Below are 22,657 nucleotides of genomic sequence, written 5' to 3' on the forward strand. Positions count from 1 at the left end.
AATCAAAGATTGTGTAGAGTGAGAGAAAGAGGGAACCGATTTCCTAGAGAGAAGGGAGAGAAGAATTTGATTCTTTACCCTAGAGAGAGAAAATGGTAAAAATTATGAAATTCTTGAACCAAAAATCCTTAAATAGCCCCTCCAAGAGAAATTACCATTTTACCCTTAGTCTTAACCGCGTTTAATCTATCGTTAACAAGTAATTCTTCGTATCATAAAAGTGGGATATTACAGGTTGGGTATCAATTCATTTTTTTCATTAGCCACCACCGTCATTCCTCCTTTCTTAGGCACCACATGAACAGGACTTACCCATGAACTATCAGAGATAGGGTAAATCATACCTGCATCGAGTAACTTAAGCACCTCCTTCTTCACCACTTCCTTGATTGTTAGGTTTAGTCTTCTTTGAGGTTGAACCACCGGTTTGTATTCAGCCTCCATGTGTATCTTGTGCATGCAATAAGCTGGACTAATACCCTTCAAATTAGAAATGTTCCACCCCAAAGCTCCTTGATTGTTCCTCAACACCCTCATCAATTTTCTTCTTCTAAGGGTGTCAAGGTGCTGCAGATGATTGCTGGTTTTGAGGCGTCCTTGCTAAGAAACACATACTTCAGGTGAGAAGGAAGTTCTTTCAATTCTGGATTTTTTTCTCCTTCTCCACTCAAAGTTGGCGCACCTGTAGAGTTTTTACCAATTAATTCTTCAATTTTTACTTGTCCCAACTCTTGCTTGCTTCCCTCAAGTTGCTTGACACAATCACTCACCTCAAGATCTTCATCTGGCTCACAACTCTCTATAGAATTTACAATTGTTCTTTCAAGAGGTTGTGGTGGTTGAGGTTCACGTGAATTGTCCTCAACTATCTCTTCAACAACATCAATCCGGTAACACTTTGGGTTTTCATCTCGGTGTTTCATTGCCTCAAAGATATTGAACACCACTTGCTCATTATGAAATCTCAACATTAGCTCTCCCATCTCAACATCAATCAAAGCACGACCAGTTGCAAGGAAAGGTCTTCCTAGAATTAGTGGTATTTCTTCATCTTCGGCCATGTCTAGGATCACAAAATCTGCTGGAAACACTAGATCATTAACCTTAACTAGCACATCTTCAAGCACACTGAAAGGATAAGAGATTGACCGATCAGCTAGAGTAATGGTCATTCTTGTTGGCTTTGGTTCACCACATCCAAGCTTCTTCATCATTGAGAGGGGCATCAAGTTGATAATTGCCCCTAAATCACATAAAGCTCTACCAATGTCTACCGGCCCAATGGAACAAGGGATAGTAAAAGCACCAGGATCTTTTAGCTTCGGTGGGAGTTTCTTTTGGAGAATAGCACTACAATTTTTGGAAAGAGAAATGTTCTCATCATCTTTTGGCTTCCTTCTTCCCGTTAACAATTCTTTCATGAACTTAGCATACACGGGCATTTGATCAAGAGCTTCACCGAAAGGAATATTCACCTAAAGTTGTGAGAAGAGTTGCATGAACTTCTTGAATTGTCCTTCTTCCTTCTTCTTCTTCTTTGCTAGATGAGGATATGGAAGCTTTACATATGATGAAATAACTTGTGGTTTATCTCCATCCTTCAATATTTGACTCTTCGACTTCCTCAAGATTAAATCTTCATCTATCAATTTCTCACTTTTTTCTCCCTCTATTTTTTTCTTCTTTTCATTTTCAACTACTCCTTGGTCACTCTCTTTTTCAACTACACCATGTTCAATTTCTTTTTCAACTACATCTTCAACATTCTTTTCAACTTCACCATCTTTCTCTACCTCCACTACCACTTCATCAACTTAATTTCTTTGGAACTTTTGGAATTAAAGGTGTCAAAACCTTTTTGCTTCATAACTCAATAGCATTGCAAGACTCACTTTTAGGGTCCTCTTTAGTGTTTCCTGAGAATCCCCCTTTGTTTTGTTCAGCCAACTGCTTAGCCACATGTCCCAGTTGAGTTTCAAGCATCTTCCTGGAGGCTTCATTATTTTTCCTTTCGGCTTCTTGACTTTTCTTCATTTCTTCAAAGTTTCCTTGAGTCATCTTCATGAAGTTAATCATATTTTCTTCAAGAGCTGAAGGCTTCCTTTGCTGCTGTTGTTGAGGATTAGGCATTAGAGGGTTCAAAGTGTTGTTATTTGAGTAACTTAAGTTGGGATGCTTGTTGAACCCTGAATTGTAGTATTGATTTTGCCTTTGATAGCTCCCCATGTAGTTAGCTTCCTCAATAGATCCTTCAGGTACACACTCACCGTTAGCATGTCCTTCTCCACACATATCAAATCTGATTTCAGCCACTTGTTGTTTCTTGTGGGCTAAAGTGAACCCTTGAAACTCCTTAGTTAGAGTCTCCAATTGCTTGTTCATGGCTGCTTGGTTAGCTAAGATTGCAGTTTGATCACTCACCCCAAATACTCCTCTTTCTTTCTTTTTCACATCAACACAATATTCGTTTGCAGCCATGCTTTCAATCAGAGATTGGACTTCATGATTAGTTTTTGACTTCAGACTACCTCCAGCTGAGGCATCAAGGAACATCCTGTTGTTATGTGTTAAGCCCTCAGTAAAGATTTGGAGGTACTGCTTTTCAGTGAATTCATGATTAGGACATCTCTTTAGAAGCAAGTTAAATCGCTCCCAAGCATCATATAGTGACTCACTCTCCCCTTGCCTAAAGTTCGAAATCTCTTGTTTCTTGTCAAGATATTTGGCCATAGGAAAGTATTTCTCTAAGAATTTCAGCTCCAGCTCATCCCATGTTTGAATTGTTCCACTTGGTAAAGATAGCAACCAATCTTTGGCTCTCTCGGTTAAGGTGAATGGAAACAACCTAAGTCTCTTCTGACTCTCCGTAACATTAGCTAGAGGTACATAAAACTCACAGGTCTCAGCAAAGTGACTCAAATGTTCATGAGGACTCATGAGGTCGGTCCCATCGATCTGTCTCTCCTTCAACCCATTCTGAACAGATGTCTTGATATCAAAAGCCATGGGATTAGTAGGTTGGAAAGTGTGAGTCAGGTGACCACAGTTATTAGCTAAACCATAGTCTCCCAACTTAGGTCTCTCTGGTTGAGGCTCTCCCATGATGACAGATTTAGGAGAAGAGCTTGTTTCAAATTCAGCAGGTGTCGGCTCCGGTATCGGTTCCCGTGCACTAGGTGGAACAGATTGAGACAACCTTTGCAACCGGACAGCTTTCCGAAGTGCTCTTGCAGTCCTTTCTATTTCCAGATCGTAATCTAAGTCGTCGGCGCTCTGTTTACCTCGCATAAACAGCAAAATACCTTAGTAGCACTGCACGATATAAAATAATTAATGAATACTGAAACAAAGAAAATTTTAAAACAGAAAATTAAATTGCAGAAATCCTAAATTATAACGTAATTTCCTTGTTGAAATAAATCAATAGTCCGCGCCAAAAACTTGATAGAAGTTTGGCAAGTGTACCAAAAACTATCGAAATAATAAAAATATTGATCCCACGAGGACTGTTTTTAATCTTAATAATTTAATTACGTTGGAACTTAGGATGTATAAAAGTTATTTTTGGTTGCCACTAGGCAGTAGTTATGGTTTGATTGCATCAAAGTAACGACAGAAAATTAAGCTGGTTTTAAAGAATTAGAGAGAGATGAGTTTAGGTCTTTCGAATCATCTATGTTCCCCTAATTAGTATGTTGCACCTATTCTTATGAATGATTTTCTAGTCCCACGATAGTTAACAAAATAGTCATATTCAATCCCTTGAGTTAGGATCCTCTTCTCAAACTACTGCCCCTAATTCCTTAGGTGGTCTAACAATCCTTGGAGGTTTAAGCACGTTAACCTAATATCACTAACAAACGATTATCTATTCCTAGACTAACCATGTTTATTAGAACAATTCAATTAGGTCTAAGTCGAAAGCTATGGTCAGTAGTCATTCGTTCTCACAAAATCATATTTATATTTGATCATGATATAAAAAACATTAAGAACAATTGAATTAAATAAAAACTAAATAATCATTCACAATAAATAGAGTTTCACAGCATCATGTATCAACTAGGGTTACAAAGAATCATCTCAGACCTAACCTCTAATGGATTTAGCTACTCATAATGGTGTTTACAGATAAAACTAAATAATCATTCACAATAAATAGAGTTTCACAGCATCATGTATCAATTAGGGTTACAAAGAATCATCTCGGACCTAACCTCTTGATGACATGTTGTCATTACGTAATTTTTAGGACTTATTGTGACATTTTGTTAGTTCTCATGCAATTTTCACTATTCCGGGGTACAAAAAGATGAAAAACTGAAGTTCTGCCAGACCAAATCGCGCCACGCCAAAATGGAGCCTTGCCGCGATTTTGGAACAAAAAATACACACTTCCTGTAATGAGGAAATCGCGGCACGCCTATATACATGGCGCGGCGCGATTTTGCTAGGTCGGGCCCATAAATCTCTATAAATACTGCACTCAGCCAGAAGAAAAGGGTTACGATTTTGGAGAGCAAAATGCGATTTTGAGACATCGGAGACGGCTAGAAGGGCGATTTCTTCAACCTTTTACCAATTCATGTATGTTTTATTTCAATCATTGATTATGCTATTTGTAAACTCGATTATGAGTAGCTAAATCTCTTAGAGATTAGATCCGAGATGAATCTTTGTAACCCTAATTGACACATGTTGCTGTGAAACTCTATTTTGTTTATGAATTCAATTCTAGTTTATTCAATTCAATTGTTCTTAATGCTTTTTATATCTTGATCACATATAACTTGATTTCGTGAGAATGAATGACCACTGACCATGGCTTTCAACTTAGACCTAATTGAATTGTTCTAATAAACAGGGTTAGTCTAGGAATAGATAATCGTTTGTTAGTGATAATAGGTTAACGTTCGGTAAAACCTTCAAGAATTATTAGACCACCTAAGGAATTAGGGGCTGTAGTTTAAGAAGAGGGTCCTAACTCAAGGGATTGATTAGGGCTATTTTGTTAATCATCGTAAATTAGAAAAGGATTCATAACAAATAGGTGCAGTAGACCAATTAGGGGAACTTAGAGGATTCGACGGATCTGATCTCATCTCTCTCCATATTTTCTTAACAAATCTTTATTTTCTGTTTCTTGATTTAATTAAAATCAAACCCAATCTATTGCCTAGTGGCAAAACAAAATAAATTTTATACATCCTATTTTTATAACGCAATTGAATTATTGAAGTTAAAAACAGTCCTCGTGGGATCGATATTTTTACTACTTCGATAGTATTTGGTGCACTTGCCAAACGCCTATCAAGTTTTTGGCGCCGCTGCCGGGGACTGTTGAATTATTTCAACAAGGCAATTACGTTATAATTTAGGGTTTTTGCAATTTAATTTTCTGTTTTTAATTTTTATTTTTCTGTTTTCATATTCACTTGATTACTTTGCGTTGTGCAGTGCTACTAAGGTATTTTGCTGTTTATGCGAGGTAAACAGAGCTCAGACGACTTAGAGTACGATCCGGAAATTGAAAGGACTGCTAGAGCACTTCGGAAAGCTGTCCGATCGCAAAGGTTAGCTCAGTCCGTTCCACCGGGTGTTCGAGAACAAATACCGGAGCCACTCTCAACTGAATCTGAAACGATCTCTTCTCCTAAATCTGCAACTATGGAAGGAGAAGGAGTTGTACCACCGAGACCTAAGCTAGGAGACTACGGGTTAGCCACTCATCGCGGTCAACTGACCCACACTTTTCAACCCGCTAACCCCGTAGCTTTCGACATCAAGACAACTGTCCTCAACGGTTTGAGGGACAAGCAATTCGATGGGACTGAAGCTATGAGTCCTCATGAACACTTGAGCCGCTTTGCTGAAACCTGCGAGTTTTGTGTGCAACCAGCCACCGTGACTAAAGCACAAAAGAAGCTAAGGCTGTTTCCTTTCACCTTGACGGGAAGAGCAAAAGATTGGTTGCTAACAATACCAAACGGGACTGTCCAAACATGGGAAGAGTTAGAGCTGAAGTTCTTGGAGAAATATTTCCCTATGTCTAAATATTGGGAAAATAAGATGGAGATCTCTAACTTCAAGCAAGGAGAAGGTGAATCATTGTATGATGCTTGGGAGCGATTCAATTTGCTTCTTAAGAGGTGCCCTAATCATGAGTTCACCGAGAAACAATACCTCCAAATCTTCACTGAGGGGGTAACACCAAACACTAGAATGTTCTTAGATGCTTCCGCGGGAGGTAGTCTCAAGAGCAAAACTGATCATGAAGTTCAAGCTCTGATTGAAAATATGGCTGGCAATGAGTATCGTGATCAAGCTAAAAAGAAAGAAAGAGGAGTGTTTGGGGTGAGTGAACAAACTGCTATCCTTGCTAACCAAGCAGCTATGAATAAACAAATCGAAGCTCTAACTAAGGAGTTTCAAGGCTTCACTTTGGCTCATAAGCAACAACAAGTGGCTGCAATCAAATGTGACTTATGTGGTGAAGAACATCCCAACGGTGAATGTGTTCCGGAAGGATCAAGTGAAGAAGCTAACTTCATAGGAGGTTATCAAAGGCAGAATCAATACTACAATTCAGGCATTAATAAGCATCCAAATCTAAGCTACTCAAATAACAATGCTTTGAACTCTCAGATGCTCACTCCTCCTCGACAACAACAAAGGAAGCCATCAGCTCTTGAGGAAACTATGATGAACTTCATGAAGATGACTCAAGGCAACTTTGAAGAGATGAAGAAAAGTCAAGAAGCTGAAAGAAAGAACAATGACGCTTCTAGGAAGATGCTTGAAACTCAACTGGGGCAATTGGCTAAGCAGTTGGCTGAACAAAACAAAGGCGGATTCTCATGTAACACTAAAGATAACCCAAAGAATGAGTCTTGTAATGCTATTGAATTGAGGAGCAAAAAGGTTTTGACACCTTTAGTTCCAAAAGCTCCAAAGAAGGTTGATGAAGTAGTTGAGGTGGAGGAGAATGATGTAGTTGAAAAAAATGATGAGGGTGTAGTTGAAAAAGAAAATGATCATGGAGTAGTTGAAAACGAAAGGAAGAAAAAAATAGAGGGAGAAAAAAGTGAGAAGTTAATTGATGAAGATTCAATCTTGAGGAAGTCGAAGAGTCAAATTTTGAAAGATGGAGACAAACCACAGGTTATTCCATCATATGTGAAGCTTCCATACCCTCACCTTTCGAAGAAGAAAGAAAAGGATGAAGGTCAATTCAAGAAGTTCATGCAACTTTTCTCACAACTTCAGGTGAATATTCCTTTCGGCGAAGCTCTTGATCAAATGCCGTTATATGCTAAGTTCATGAAAGACTTGTTAACTAAACGAAGGAAGCCTAAGGATGATGAGAATATTGCACTTTCTGAAAATTGTAGTGCTATTCTTCAAAAGAAGCTGCCACCTAAGCTGAAGGATCCTGGTGCATTTACTATCCCTTGTTCAATTGGACCGGTAGACATTGGAAGAGCTTTATGTGACTTGGGAGCAAGTATAAATCTAATGCCTCTTTCAATGATGAAGAAGCTTAAGTGTGGGGAACCAAAACCAACAAGAATGACCATTACTTTAGCTGATCGGTCAATCTCTTATCCTTTCGGTATACTTGAAGATGTGCTAGTCAAGGTTAATGACTTGGTATTTCCAGCAGATTTTGTGATCTTAGATATGGCTGAAGATGAGGATATGCCACTCATTCTAGGAAGACCTTTCCTTGCAACTGGCCGTGCTTTGATTGACATTGAGAAAGGAGAGCTAATGTTGAGATTCCATAAGGAGCAAGTAGTGTTTAATATATTTGAGGCCATGAAGCACAAAGATGAAAATCCCAAGTGTTACCGGATTGACATTGTTGAAGAAATAGTTAAAGATGACTCTTGTGAACATCAACCAACACACCCTCTTGAACGTGCAATTGTGAATTCTATAGCAAAAGGTGAAGATGATGAAGATCTTGAAGTAAGTGATTGTGTGAAGCAACTAGCAGCAAGCAAGCAAGAGTTGGGTCCGGTAAAAATAGAATAATTAATGGGTAAGCACTCTATGGATGCTCCTATTTTGAGTGGAGAAGGAGAGAAAAATCCAGAATTAAAAGAACTCCCTTCTCACTTGAAATATTTTTTTCTCACTAAGGATGCCTCTAAACCAGTAATCATCAGCAATACCTTGACACCTTTGGAAGAAGAAAAATTAATGAGGGTGTTAAGAGACAATCAAGGAGCTTTGGGGTGGAACATTTCTGATTTGAAGGGTATTAGTCCAGCTTATTGCATGCATAAAATACACATGGAGGCTGAATACAAACCGGTGGTTCAACCTCAAAGGAGACTTAACCCAACAATGAAGGAAGTGGTAAAGAAAGAGGTGCTGAAGTTACTAGATGCAGGTATGATCTACCCTATCTCAGATAGCTCATGGGTAAGTCCAGTTCATGTGGTACCCAAGAAAGGAGGAATGACGGTGGTAGCAAATGAAAAAAATGAATTGATACCTACCCGCACCGTCACTGGTTGGAGAATGTGTATAGACTACCGGAGGTTGAATACCGCAACAAGAAAGGACCACTTTCCATTACCATTCATGGATCAAATGATTGAGAGATTGGCTGGCCAAGCTTTCTATTGCTTCTTGGATGGGTATTCAGGGTATAATCAAATTGCAGTAGCTCCGGAGGATCAAGAAAAGACTGCCTTCACTTGTCCATTTGGAGTGTTTGCTTATCGAAGGATGCCCTTTGGGCTGTGTAATGCGCCGGCAACCTTTCAAAGGTGCATGCTTTCCATCTTCTCTGATATGATAGAGAAGAACATTGAGGTATTTATGGACGACTTTTCTATTTTTGGTAAGTCTTTTGATCAATGCTTGTTCCATTTAAATGATGTACTTAAAAGATGCACCGAAACTAACCTTGTTTTGAATTGGGAAAAATGTCATTTTATGGTAACTGAAGGTATAGTTTTGGGACATAAAATAAGTGCTAAAGGCATTGAGGTGGACCAAGCCAAGATAGAGGTTATAGAGAAACTTCCTCCACCCGTCAACATTAAAGGAGTGAGGAGTTTCTTGGGGCATGCCGGTTTCTATCGGCGGTTCATAAAAGACTTTTCTAAAATTTCCAAACCCCTCTGTAACCTCTTGGTCAAAGAAAACGAGTTTCATTTTGATTCTGAATGTCTAAATGCTTTTTCTTTGATTAAAAACAAGTTGGTAACTGCACCAATAATCATTGCACCCGATTGGGATTTACCTTTTGAACTTATGTGTGATGCAAGTGATTATGCTGTTGGTGCAGTCCTAGGCCAACACAAGAACAAATTTTTTCATGCAATTTACTATGCAAGCAAGGTTTTAAATGAAAATCAAGTTAACTATTCCACAACTGAAAAGGAATTGCTTGCGGTAATCTTTGCATTGGAAAAATTTTGTTCTTATCTAATAGGCTCCAAAGTCATCGTTTTTACAGATCATGCAGCTCTCAAATATCTCTTAACTAAAGGGGATTCAAAGCCTCGACTGTTGAGGTGGATCCTATTATTGCAAGAATTTGATCTTGAAATTCGTGACAAGAAGGGAGTCGAGAACGTGGTAGCTGACCACCTCTCAAGGCTAGAGAATGATGAGGTAACAAAGAGGGAGAAGGCCATCAAGGCCGAGTTCCCTGATGAACAGCTGTTTGCTATTGGAGAAAGACCTTGGTTTGCTGACATGGCAAACTTTAAGGCCGGTAACATAGTTCCTGATGATCTGACCTACCCTCAGAGGAAAAAGTTCTTCAAATATGCAAACCACTACTTGTGGGATGACCCATATCTGTTTAAGGTAGGTACTGACGGTTTGATTAGACGTTGTGTTGCAGGTGAGGAAGCACATAGTATCATGTGGCACTGCCATAGCTCAGCTTATGGAGGCCACCACAGTGGAGAAAGAACAGCTGCAAAAATTTTGCAAAGTGGATTCTGGTGGCCCACCCTTTTCAAAGATTGCCACGACTTTGTCACAAGATGTGACAGATGCCAAAGGACAGGTAACATATCAAAGAGGAATGAAATGCCCCTAAAAGGAATCATTGAAGTTGAACCATTTGATTGTTGGGGTATTGATTTTATGGGACCATTCCCTTCCTCTTACTCTTATCTCCATATTCTAGTCTGTGTTGATTATGTCACAAAGTGGGTTGAAGCGATACCATGTGTTGCTAATGATGCCAAAACGGTTGTCAACTTCCTTCAAAAGAATATTTTCACTAGGTTTGGAACCCCTAGAGTATTGATCAGTGATGGGGGGGAAGCATTTTTGCAATAATTTTCTTGAAAATGTGCTCAAAAAGTATAACATTAAGCACAAAGTTGCAACTCCCTATCACCCACAAACTAGTGGTCAAGCAGAAGTTTCAAACCGACAGCTGAAACAGATTCTGGAGAAGACAGTTGCGTCAAATAGAAAAGATTGGTCTAGGAAATTAGATGACGCACTGTGGGCATATAGGACAGCCTTTAAGACCCATCTTGGGTTCTCACCCTATCAGTTAGTCTATGGGAAGGCATGTCATCTTCCAGTCGAGCTAGAACATAAAGCTTATTGGGCCATTAAGGCCTTAAATTTTGATCAAGTAGCCGCTGGTAAGAAAAGAATTTTGAAACTTAATGAACTTGAGGAGATGAGGCTTAGAGCGTATGAAAATGCACTCATCTATAAAGCCAGGACAAAAAGGTATCATGACAAAAACTTAGTGCCTAGGGATATTAACTGTGGACAACTAGTTTTGTTGTATAATTCCAGGTTGAAGTTGTTTCCTGGGAAGCTCAAGTCAAAATGGTCTAGACCATTCTTGGTCAAAAGTGTGTCACCATATGGAGCTGTTGAACTAGTGACACCTGAAGGAGATCGAAGTTTCAAAGTAAATGGACAAAGAGTTAAACCATACCTAGGTGGCGACCTACCAAAAGGAAGGGTGGCACTCATTCTAAAGGACCTCTGAGAATCCTTAGCAGTCAAGCTAGTGACGATAAAGAAGCGCTAAGTGGGAGGCAACCCACTACATTTACTTTGTTTTCAATTTATTTTCTTTATTTTCTTTTTAATGTCGAAGTCCATTGAACTTATTTCCCTATTGTAATTGCTCCTGCACTTGTTTTATTAATGAATTTGTTTTGTTTCATGTGACTTATTCCAGTTTAGTAACAGTTGTTTGATGAAACGGTATTCCAAAAGTTCTAAAGGAGGGGTGACTTGATTCAAAGGAGAAGTGTACGGCGTTGCTAGGTAGTCACATACTCCCAGAAATCTCAGCCATAAGGTTCATTGCCAAATCTTGTTTTTCAATTTACTTATATTTAGATTAGTTTTCCATGCAACTACATTTCTAGAACTTGCATTGTTTCTCTATTATTGATTGGTCTTTGTCAATTACACACTGAGGCAAAAGTGCTTGGTCCTGTGAGCCTTTTTGAAGCCTACCCTGTTTTAAATTGTTAAATTTATCCTTTCTTAACCAATTGTGAGCCGGTAGGATTAGAACTTTTTGTTCGGTGACAAACTACATTACAAGCCTAGAGACTTTTAGGACTTGTCCCTTAATGTATTTTCTGAGTTAAGGCATTGTAGAATGTTGCTAAAGATTAAGTTTGGGGTTGCCATTGGAATTTGCAACCAACTAAGTTTGGGGTGGGGGTACTAGAGAATTAGAGAACAAAAATGAAAGAAATATGAAATTGTCATGCAAAATACACACAAAAATGGTGTATCAAAAAAAAAGAGAAATTGAATGATGAAAAAGGGACAAAACATTGAAAATCCGAGTAACTTCAAACTCGATTGTCCCTAAATGTTAAAAATGTTCTCTAGTACCTTTGCATTGATTGTATTTCCACAAGGTGAATGAACGAAGGATTGAATTTTGTGCTTTAACTTCCGTAGGAATGCCTAACTCAAATTTTGTGTAGCCTACTTATCCAAATATATCCCACCTTTCACCTAAGCCCCGTTATAACCCTAAAGACCTCAAAAGTGTGTAATGATATTGACTTTGATTGATGTTTAGAAACTTTTCAAGCGTATGGTAATATGTAGACCTGCATGTCGACTGGTAGAACCCTATTTCATATTGATGCGTGGAGTTGTGAACTGGTGGATGCGAACAAGTCAAACTAGCTCATCTTTAGCTAGAAGGAGAATGAACTTTTGGGTACTATCGTTTTGTCAGGTAACTGTTATTTTACTGTCGTTTGTCACTGTTGCAAGCAAATTCCTTGAGGACAAGGAATGGTTTAAGTTTGGGGTTGTGATGACATGCTGTCATTACGTAATTTTTAGGACTTATTGTGACATTTTGTTAGAGTTCTCATGCAATTTTCACTATTCCGGGGTACAAAAAGATGAAAAACTGAAGTTCTGCCAGACCAAATCGCGCCACGCCAAAATGGAGCCTTGCCGCGATTTTGGAACAAAAAATACACACTTCCTGTAAAGAGGAAATCGCGGCACGCCTATATACATGGCGCGGCGCGATTTTGCTAGGTCAGGCCCATAAATCTCTATAAATACTGCACTCAGCCAGAAGAAAAGGGTTACGATTTTGGAGAGCAAAGTGCGATTTTGAGACATCGGAGACGGCTAAAAGGGCGATTTCTTCAACCTTTTACCAATTGATGTATGTTTTATTTCAATCATTGATTATGCTATTTGTAAACTCGATTATGAGTAGCTAAATCTCTTAGAGATTAGATCCGAGATGAATCTTTGTAACCCTAATTGACACATGTTGCTGTGAAACTCTATTTTGTTTATGAATTCAATTCTAGTTTATTCAATTCAATTGTTCTTAATGCTTTTTATATCTTGATCATATATAACTTGATTTCGTGAGAATGAATGACCACTGACCATGGCTTTCAACTTAGACCTAATTGAATTGTTCTAATAAACAGGGTTAGTCTAGGAATAGATAATCGTTTGTTAGTGATAATAGGTTAACGTTCGGTAAAACCTTCAAGAATTATTAGACCACCTAAGGAATTAGGGGTTGTAGTTTAAGAAGAGGGTCCTAACTCAAGGGATTGATTAGGGCTATTTTGTTAATCATCATAAATTAGAAAAGGATTCATAACAAATAGGTGCAGTAGACCAATTAGGGGAACTTAGAGGATTCGACGGATATGATCTCATCTCTCTCCATATTTTCTTAACAAATCTTTATTTTCTGTTTCTTGATTTAATTAAAATCAAACCCAATCTACTGCCTAGTGGAAAAACAAAATAAATTTTATACATCCTATTTTTATAACGCAATTGAATTATTGAAGTTAAAAACAGTCCTCGTGGGATCGATATTTTTACTACTTCGATAGTATTTGGTGCATTTGCCAAACGCCTATCACCTCTAATGGATTTAGCTACTCATAATGGTGTTTACAAATAACATAATCATTAGAGGAATGAAAACATACACAAACTGATGGAAGGATGAAGAAATCGTCCTCCTTGGCCGTCTTGTAGTCTCAAAATCGCACTTTGCTCTCTTCAATTTGTAACCCTTGTTTTTCGAATAGACTTCAGCTTAAATAGGCACAGAATATCGCCCAAATCGCGTCACGTTTTAAGCAAATCGTGACACATTTTAACCTTGTAGAGCAAGAAACTGAATTAGGGTTTCTCAAAATCATGTCACGTTTTACCAATCGTGACACGTTTACCATAATGTCGAACCCAAGTTTCTGGTCTTCACCAAATCATGTCACGTTTTTACCAAATCGTGACACGTTTTCCTTTTTGCGATTTCTTCAGTTTTTCTGCTCTTTTTGCTGCATAAGTCTCCTTGTGAACTCGATTTTGTGATCAAAATACATAGAAAATTAAGTAATGACAAGATGTCATCAGGCATCTAGAAAATTGCATTAGATACGCCTTGGGCATGCTATATGCACCTTGGGAATTTTAAAAGTCAGGGGCGCAGGCGTAATTTTATCCGTTTTAGTGGGATTAGCCTGCGTTTTTAGCCCAAATCTAGTTAGATACTCTCACTATAAATACTAGTCTTCCTCATTCAGAATTTCTCTTTCAGAATTGTGGCAGTTTAAGAGGAAGGCAACTTTGGAGCTTCAGGAGAGTTTCTATTTTCTCCTTGATTTTCTAGGGTATGTTTTTATCTTTAGTAATTTGTTTTTAACTAAATCTTTTTAGGTTAGAGTTTCAAGATGAACCTCTGTTTATTTTTGTTGAATATTTATTTAATATAATATCTTTTTATTTTATATATTTTCTGTTTGCTATTAAGTTTTATTAGGAAATTCCATAATTTATTTATGTAGTAGGTACAACCCTAGATTTGGTACTTAGGTTGTGACAGGGCCTAATATTGTTATCACTATATGGATGCTTATATCTTGATATTTATATCCTTATACTGGTAACTATCTATCTAAGAAGTAATTAGTTAGTAATTAGTGAAAAATATCGAAAGCGAGTTGACCCTAGTAGTAAGTACTTAGGAGGTGACATTACTAAAACTGAGTAGTAACTTTGCTGAACCTAGGATGTAATTGATTAGTAATTAAGGAAACAAGTACCTTCTTGAAGGAAATAACTTGTAGCCTAATAAAACCATTCTCTTAAACCCTTAGTAAGGTATACGTAGATTAGGGCTGCCCGTTTGTAGAACTACTAAGTAGGTGAGAGAGGGTGTGATATGACTGTCCTAAGATTCATATACGGGCCGACCTAATGGAACCTTGGCCTTCATTGCCTTCGGAAAAACTGGAACGCCAATTTAATTTTATGTTTCAATTACCTTTGAATTAGCAAGACCTCGCACGTAAGGATCACCGTGCGATCAGTAGGTGCAGTTAGCCATCGGAGGGATAGACCTATAACCAACTGGGATAGTAAGACCCCGCACGTAAGGATTACTGTGCGATCAACAGGTGCAACTTGACGGCCGACTAGGTTAGAAATGTCTAAACGGCCTCATCACTTGTATTGTCTACCTAAGATAAATAAACGCAACATTACTGTTATTTAATATCCTACAATATATACAAGGGGATTCGAAGAATCCTAACCGCTGCTTACTTTTCTGCAGCCAAAATAGGTAAACTTTCTCTGTTTTAAACAGATAAAAATTGCAAGCTCTCTAACCCTTAACTTTTATATCATCAAACTTACAAAAATAAGTAATGTGGATCGTTTGGACGAAAGAACAATCCCAGTCGATACGATACTCTACTTTTATTACTTGGTAAACGATCTGGTACACTTGCCATATCCGACCCATCAAGTTTTTGGCGCCGTTGTCGGGGATTGTTGATATTTTCGGTTAAGCAATTTAAATAACTTATTTTTATCTATCTTTATTTTTCCGCATTTTATTTTTCTGTTTTCAAAAAATTCAAAAATTCCAAAAAAAATAAAAAAAAACTTATAATACCAAAAATATTATTCCAATTGACTCTTTCCTACTAAGAACTTTTTGTAGTTTGTTTTATGTGTAAGAGTCAGAAATGAGAGAATAACATCGCATTACCCAAGGAGACTATGGGAGGCATGACAACTTGGATGAAGTATCACTTTGTTTCCAACCAGCAAACCCGGTGGTGTTTGACATCAAGAATAGTGTTATGATGAATTTGAAATCTAACCAATTTTCAGGTAAGGAGACGGAAGATTGCAACGCTCATTTGAAACACTTTCCGGATGCCTGCAGCACAATCAACCCAGATTAAAACCAATTACTCGGATGTTACTAGATGCTTCTGGAGGAGGTACAATGAAAATCAAGACAGCTAACGAGGTACGTGCGCTGATTGATAACATGTCTCTGAATGAATATCGAGGACACACCGAGGACGAGCCGACCCCAAGTAAAGAAAGGTAGATATAAACACTCAGGATGCTTTACTTTGCTAGCAATAAACATCTCATCATACAGCTACAAACATTGGCAAAGAGGTTGGAAGCTCGTGAAGTTGCACGCCTATCTGCAAAAACCAACTACGGCATCTATGAGCATGCTCATGAAAGTGGTGCATGCTTAGCAACAAGTTTGGGGTTTTTGGAAGAGCAGGTGAAATGAATATCATGTCTTATTTTCAGGAAAATTTAAGATATATGTGATGCTTGGCACATGCAGAATTGCTCTTCAATCAAGGATAGCTCTTTGGAAGATTCAAACTTGTGTAATAATGCAAATCCTCGACATTTTGTGTTGAAGAGTTCTCATTTTGCACATGCATTTCAGCAGCACTAGATTCTTTTAAACTTTTATTAGGAATTGATTCAGTTTGTTCTATTTTCACCTTCAAGTCTACATACAGTTTTTTTTGTCCAATTTGTGTTTGATGATGGGATCAGTTACATCCCGTTCATTAAACTTGTCTAGAAAGTGAAGGATATTTTTTACTTAATTAATATATACACACACACACCCCTAAAAAAGAGTAAGATAAAGATTAATTTTTAACTTTTTTTTTTAAGAAAATTAATTTTTAAACTTAACTATTAAAGTTATTCTCTTGGGTGGTGGAGTTGGGAAAAATGTGTGATATATATGAAATTCAGGCCATGTTGATACTGTAAAATATGCGAGATAAGGATACGCTGTCTTATTTCATTTCGTTGTCAATATTTTAGAGTACAATATCATTACTTCAAAGTCCATACAATTTAAAAAAGAAAAAGAAAAATACAATTATTTGGTGCATGCACAAAAACCAAATGACAGCTCCTCGAATATTCCAGCATAAAGTATAATCTGCAATTATTTTGCTAGAGCATATAATGTTTGCACTGGCCTTTACGACACCTACCAACATAATTTCTCCCATTTGGACAATCTTTATCTGTTATACAAGTTTGAGAATTTGGGAGAAAAGCAGAATCACACGCTATTAGGACAAGAAATAATGAAATAAATAGAATCAAAACAGAAACAAACTTCAGAGTTTCAGCCATATTTTTCGTTCTTTACATCTAAAAAATAGGATAAGATTTGATATACTTATAGTGTATAAAATTTATGCTCTCATAAAAATAATTAAATAGTTTGAGCATTTTAAAATTTTTAAAACCCTTCATAAAATTATAATAATAAATGTCTCTTGAGTATATAAGTGTGTTGTGTTTGTTCTTTCCACAACTTGAAAGAAGTTCAAATATTAAACTTGATAATCATAAGAATTGAATATTTTTAACTAACTTTTCGGATATTACTTATCCTTCAAAAAGAAGTTCATAACTTTTTTATCCGTTCGTGATAGTAAAGGGAAAAAAATATATTTTTGAATATCGTAAAATTATCTACGGATATAATGCACCATTGGGATTGAGACCATATTTATGCACTAGTAGAATGCACTTAGGTTCAATTTATTTTAATCATTGTATCATAAATAATAAAGTTAATAACTTTCTTATCCTTTCGTGATAGTAAAGGGAAAAAATGGAAGACTGCTGCACCTTGAACGTTGCTATCTTTAGGTAGGGGCTTTTATGAATTCTTTTTGGCCACTGAATCTGATTTGCAAATTGTTTGGGCAATGGGAACTGTGAACTTAAAGTCGGGGGTGTTATGTTTATTTGAATGGTTAGTGGATTTTGATATGCATAATCAGAGAAATACACATGCGCAAGTATGGATCTGATTGATGGCACTGCCACAAGAATATTGGATGGAACGTACTCTACGTGAAATTTCTAGTGCGGTTGGCACACCGCTAGTTCTTGACAATGCAATCTTGAAAAGACTTTTTGGACACTATACACGTATATTAGTCGACATTGATTTTTCCAAAAAGATTTTTCACGAAATTCTCATCGAACGGGAAGGTGGTTCTTATCCTATGGACACTTGGATGAAGCATCACTTGGTTTCCAACCAGGAAACCCCGTGGTGTTTGACATTAAGAATAGTGTTATGATGAATTTGAAATCTAACCAAATTTCAGGCAAGGAGATTGACACACTTATTTGATGTCTGCAGAACAATCAACCCAGTCAGGGTATCAAAATCATTGAAACAACTTAGGTTGTTTGGTTATTCTCTAACGGAAGGGCAAGGGATTGGCTCGATGCATTACCATGTGGATCAATCGAGACTTAGGATCAGCTCAAGAGGTAGTTCTTAGATAGGTATTTCCCCGTTGCAAAATACTTGACACGGAAGAAGGAGATTTCCAGCTTCAAGGAACATGAAGGAGAAGTGTTTTATGATGCATGGTAGAGGTTCAAGATACTTTTGAAGAAGTGTCATGGTCACAAGTTATCAGAAATGGATATCATGCAAGCCATCACTACAGGATTAAAACTAGATACTTGGATGTTACTAGATGCTTTTGGATTAGGAACAATGAAAATAAAGACAGCTGATCATGACGAGGTACGTGCGCTGATTGATAACATGTCTTTGAATGAATATCGAGGATACACCGAGGAAGAGGCGACCCCAAGTAAGAAAGGTAGATCTAAACACTCAGGATGCTTTACTTTGCTAGCAATAAACATCTCATCAAACAACTAGAAACATTGGCAAAGAGGTTGGAAGCTCGTGAAGTTGCACACCAATTTGCAAAAACCAACTGCGACATCTATGAGCATGCTCATGAAAGCGGTGCATGCTTACCAGCAAGTTTGGGGTTTTCAGAAGAGCAGGTGAAATGAATATCATGTCTTATTTTCAAGGAAAAGTTAAGATATATGTGATGCTTGGCACATGCACAATTGCTCTTCAATCAAGGATAGCTCTTTGGAAGATTCAAACTTGTGTAATAATGCAAATCCCCGACATTTTGTGTTGAAGAGTCCTCATTTTGCACATCCATTTCAGCAGTACTAGATTCTTTTAAACTTTTATTAGGAATTAATTTAGTTTGTTCGATTTTCACCTTCAGGTCTCTATACAGTTTTTTTTTTGTCCAATTTGTGTTTGATGAAGGGATCAGTTACATCCCGTTCATTAAACTTGTCTAGAAAGTGAAGGATATTTTTTACTTAATTAATATATATATATATACACACACACACACACCCCCAATAAAAGAGTAAGATAAAGATTAATTTTTAACTTTTTTTTTGAAGAAAATTAATTTTTAAACTTAACTATTAAAGTTATTATCTTGGGTGGTGGAGTTGGGAAAAATGTGTGATATATATGAAATTCAGGCCATGTTGATACTGTCAAATATACGAGATAAGGATACACTGTCTTATTTCATTTCGTTGTCAATATTTTAGAGTACAAAATCATTACTTCAAAGTCCATAAAATTTGAAGAAAAAAAAAAAAGAAAAATACAATTATTTGGTGCATGCACAAAAACCAAATGACAGCTCCTCGAATATTCGAGCATAAATTATAATCTGCAATTATTTTGCTAGAGCATATACCGTTTGCAGTGGCCTTTACGACACCTACCAATATAATTTCTCCCATTTGGACAATCTTTATCTGTTATACAAGTTTGAGACTTTGGGAAAAAAGCAGAATCACACACTATTAGGACAAGAAATAATGAAATAAATAGAATCAAAACATAAACAAACTTCGGAGTTTCAGCCATATTTTTCATTATTTGCATCTAAAAAATAGGATAAGATTTGATATACTTATAGTGTATAAAATTTATGCTCTCATAAAAATAATTAAATAGTTTGAGCATTTTCAAAATTTTAAAACCCTTCATAAAGTTATAATAATAAATGTCTCTTGAGTATATAAGTGAGTTGTGTTTGTTCTTTCCACACCTTAAAAGAAGTTCAAATATTAAACTTGATAATCATAAGAATTGAATATTATTTAACTAACTTTTCGGATATTACTTTATCCTTCAAAAAGAAGTTCATAACTTTTTTATCCGTTCGTGATAATAAAGGGAAAAAATATATTTTTGTATATCATAAAATTATCTACGGATATAATGCACCATTGGGATTGAGACCATATTTATGCACTAGAATAATGCACTTAGGATCAATTTTTTTTAATCATTGTATCATAAATAATAAAGTTAATAACTTTTTTATCCTTTCGTGATAGTAAAGGGAAAAAATGGAAGATTGCTGCACCTTGACTGTTGCTATCTTTAGGTAGGGGCTTTTATGAATTCTTTTTTGCCACTGAATCTGATTAATTGTTTGGGCAATGGGAACTGTGAACTTGAAGTCGGGGGTGTTATGTTTATTTGAATGGTTAGTGAATTTTGATATGCATAATCAGAGAAATACACATGCACAATTATGGATCTGATTGATGGCAGTGCCACAAGAATATTGGATGGAACGTACTCTACGTGAAATTGCTAGTGTGGTTGGCACACCGCTAGTTCTTGACACTGCAACCTTGAAAAGACTTTTTGGACATTATGCACGTATATTAGTCGACATTGATTTTTCCAAAAAGATTTTTCACGAAATTCTCGTCGAACTGGAAGGTGGTTCTTATCCTATGGACACTTGGATGAAGCATCACTTGGTTTCCAACTAGCAAACCCGGTGGTGTTTGACATTAAGAATAGTGTTATGATGAATTTGAAATCTAACCAAATTTCAGGCAAGGAGACGGAAGATTGCAACGCTTATATGACACACTTTCTGGATGTCTGCAGAACAATCAACCCAGTCGGGGTGTCAGAATCATAGAAACAACTTAGGTTGTTTGGTTATTCTCTAACGGAAGGGCAAGGGATTGGCTCGATGCATTACCATGTGGATCAATAGAGACTTGGGATCTGCTCAACAGGTAGTTCTTAGATAGGTATAGTAACAGCCCGATTTTTTGTTAGATTTATTTTATTATTTATTTATGTGTGTTTGTATGTACTCATATGTGATTATTTGCCTCTGTGTGTATTTTTTGGTCGGGAGTTGTAGAATTCGGTGTTAGAAGGGTATTTCAGTCATTTTGGACTCAGGGGTATTTTGGTCATTTGTGAGTGGGGGTAATTTTGTAATTTTGTTGAGAATTATTTTTAGTGCTTAGTGATAGCCGTTATTATTTTACTAAGTGCTAGATAGTTGTAGTGAATTGTTTTAATACCGGTAGGTGACCGTTATTATTACATTTTACCGTTAAGTGGATAGAAACATTTTGAAATAGATTAGTAAATGGGTTAGGCCCATTAAAGCATTGTGAGTTGAGCCCAATTATGTAGAGCCTATATAAACTCTATTGTTTAGAGAAAATAGGGTTCCATAACATTTTTCACACTTTTGAGAAGACGTAGAGAGAGAAAGAGCAAGAGGAGATAAGGGTTTGAAGAGGAAAGCGAGAGAGAGTTAGAGGGAGGTATAGAGGAACCAAGAATTGGAGCTAAAGTGAAGTCTTAGTTGGTGATTGTGAAGAATTAAGGTAAGGGGGTTAGACTTTAATCATAATCACTTAGTTGTAGCTTCTACCCTAATTCTATGCATAAGTGCTTAATTGTATAATTGATTATTGTGGAATTAATTGGTGAAATTCGTGCTTATACTTTGATGTAATGTTTGGGTATGTGAATTTGATGTTAATTAAGTTGTTGATGATGAAATTACATGCTCAAGATATGTATATATGTATACTTGTGTTTTTGCTCAAAATTGATGAAATGAGATGTTGTTGTTGATGAATTCACTTCTGGATGTTGTTGTTGCTGTTGTGAGATGTTGTTGTTGATGATTGAAACCTTGGATAATCATAAGCTATGAGCTTGCTATGAATTTGTGTTGTTCTTGAAGGTTTTCATGAAAAATGGGTCAATGGTGATTTTTGGTTGAAGGGATGTTTTGGTTCGAGTTTTATATGGATTTGGGTGTCTTTTCATGTTTAGAAATGTTTAAACAAACATTGGGATCAAATTTGGGCTTTGGGAAGTCAAAGGCTGTGTTTGGTAACACAAATAAGTTAGCTTATAGCTTGTTGGATTAGCTTATAAGCTTGTTGGATGAAAACGTGACATGTTTGGTAACAAGCTTTTCTCATGAGCTTATATCTTTTTGTAAGAAGCTATTTCAAGTAGCTTTTGAGCTTATAGCTTGTAGCTTTTTATATTTTCTTCCATTTTTAACCTTTAATATTATTTTTTAAAAATAAACTGCCCACTAAATAGGCCTTAACTGCCCATGTTCTTAGTTTCTATTATTCCTTTTTCTTTTCTATTTAAAAATATTTTTTACGTTGCTTTTTCCACTAAATAGGCCTTATTCCTTTTTCTATTATATCTTTTTCTTTAATTCTCTTGTTTTTACGTTGCTTTTTATTATTTTTTTTAACTCTAGTTCTTTTTTTTTGAAGGATTAATTCTAGTTCTTTGAAATATTGTTCGAAAAGGGACACTTTCTATTGAACTTATATATTCATATTGTCATTTTTTTTTCTTTTAATTTATTTATTGATTCAAATAAAAAGAAAAAATCATAAAAAAAAGATATAAAAGTCATAAAAAAATATTTTTACTTTTAAAAATATAAATATATCAGTTAAAAATATTTATAAATGTAATTTATAAAAAAATAAACATACATGTACTTTTATGTCATTTATACTTATCACTCATTTCAAAAGCTAATTTTACCAAACACTTTAATTTCAAACAGCTAGTTTTTCAGCTATAAGCTTTCAGCTATCAGTCATCAGCTATAAGTTAGCTTTTCAGCTATCAGCTATCAGTTAGCTTATAGCTTAT

At 36.4% G+C, this 22,657-nt stretch overlaps 1 protein-coding gene and 1 non-coding gene across 2 annotated transcripts; one reads left to right on the forward strand and one right to left on the reverse strand.

The window, feature by feature from the left end:
* Nucleotides 1-6,061: 6,061 nt before the first annotated feature.
* On the reverse strand, nucleotides 6,062-6,167 carry LOC146903952 (small nucleolar RNA R71). Its single transcript, XR_015020966.1, has one exon. It is a non-coding gene; the product is annotated as a small nucleolar RNA R71 (small nucleolar RNA).
* Nucleotides 6,168-18,271: 12,104 nt separating this feature from the next.
* LOC146903953 (uncharacterized) lies at nucleotides 18,272-18,660 on the forward strand. The gene is made up of 2 exons (XM_085728201.1): nucleotides 18,272-18,458; nucleotides 18,521-18,660. The coding sequence occupies exons 1-2, from the start codon at nucleotides 18,272-18,274 to the stop codon at nucleotides 18,658-18,660; spliced, it is 327 nt and encodes a 108-aa protein (XP_085584327.1).
* Nucleotides 18,661-22,657: the final 3,997 nt, after the last annotated feature.

The sequence above is a fragment of the Medicago sativa genome, chromosome 7 (genome assembly GCF_051527215.1).
Source record: "Medicago sativa cultivar Bolivia chromosome 7, Bolivia_mono, whole genome shotgun sequence".
In the NCBI taxonomy this organism is placed as follows: Eukaryota; Viridiplantae; Streptophyta; class Magnoliopsida; order Fabales; family Fabaceae; genus Medicago; species Medicago sativa.

Bases quoted from the DNA above. Each gene is read 5' to 3' on its own strand.
- LOC146903953 (XM_085728201.1), top strand. From the start codon at position 18,272: ATGGATATCATGCAAGCCATCACTACAGGATTAAAACTAGATACTTGG. The intron at 18,459-18,520 runs GTAGATCTAAAC...TCAAACAACTAG, and splicing joins GGCGACCCCAAGTAAGAAAG to AAACATTGGCAAAGAGGTTG.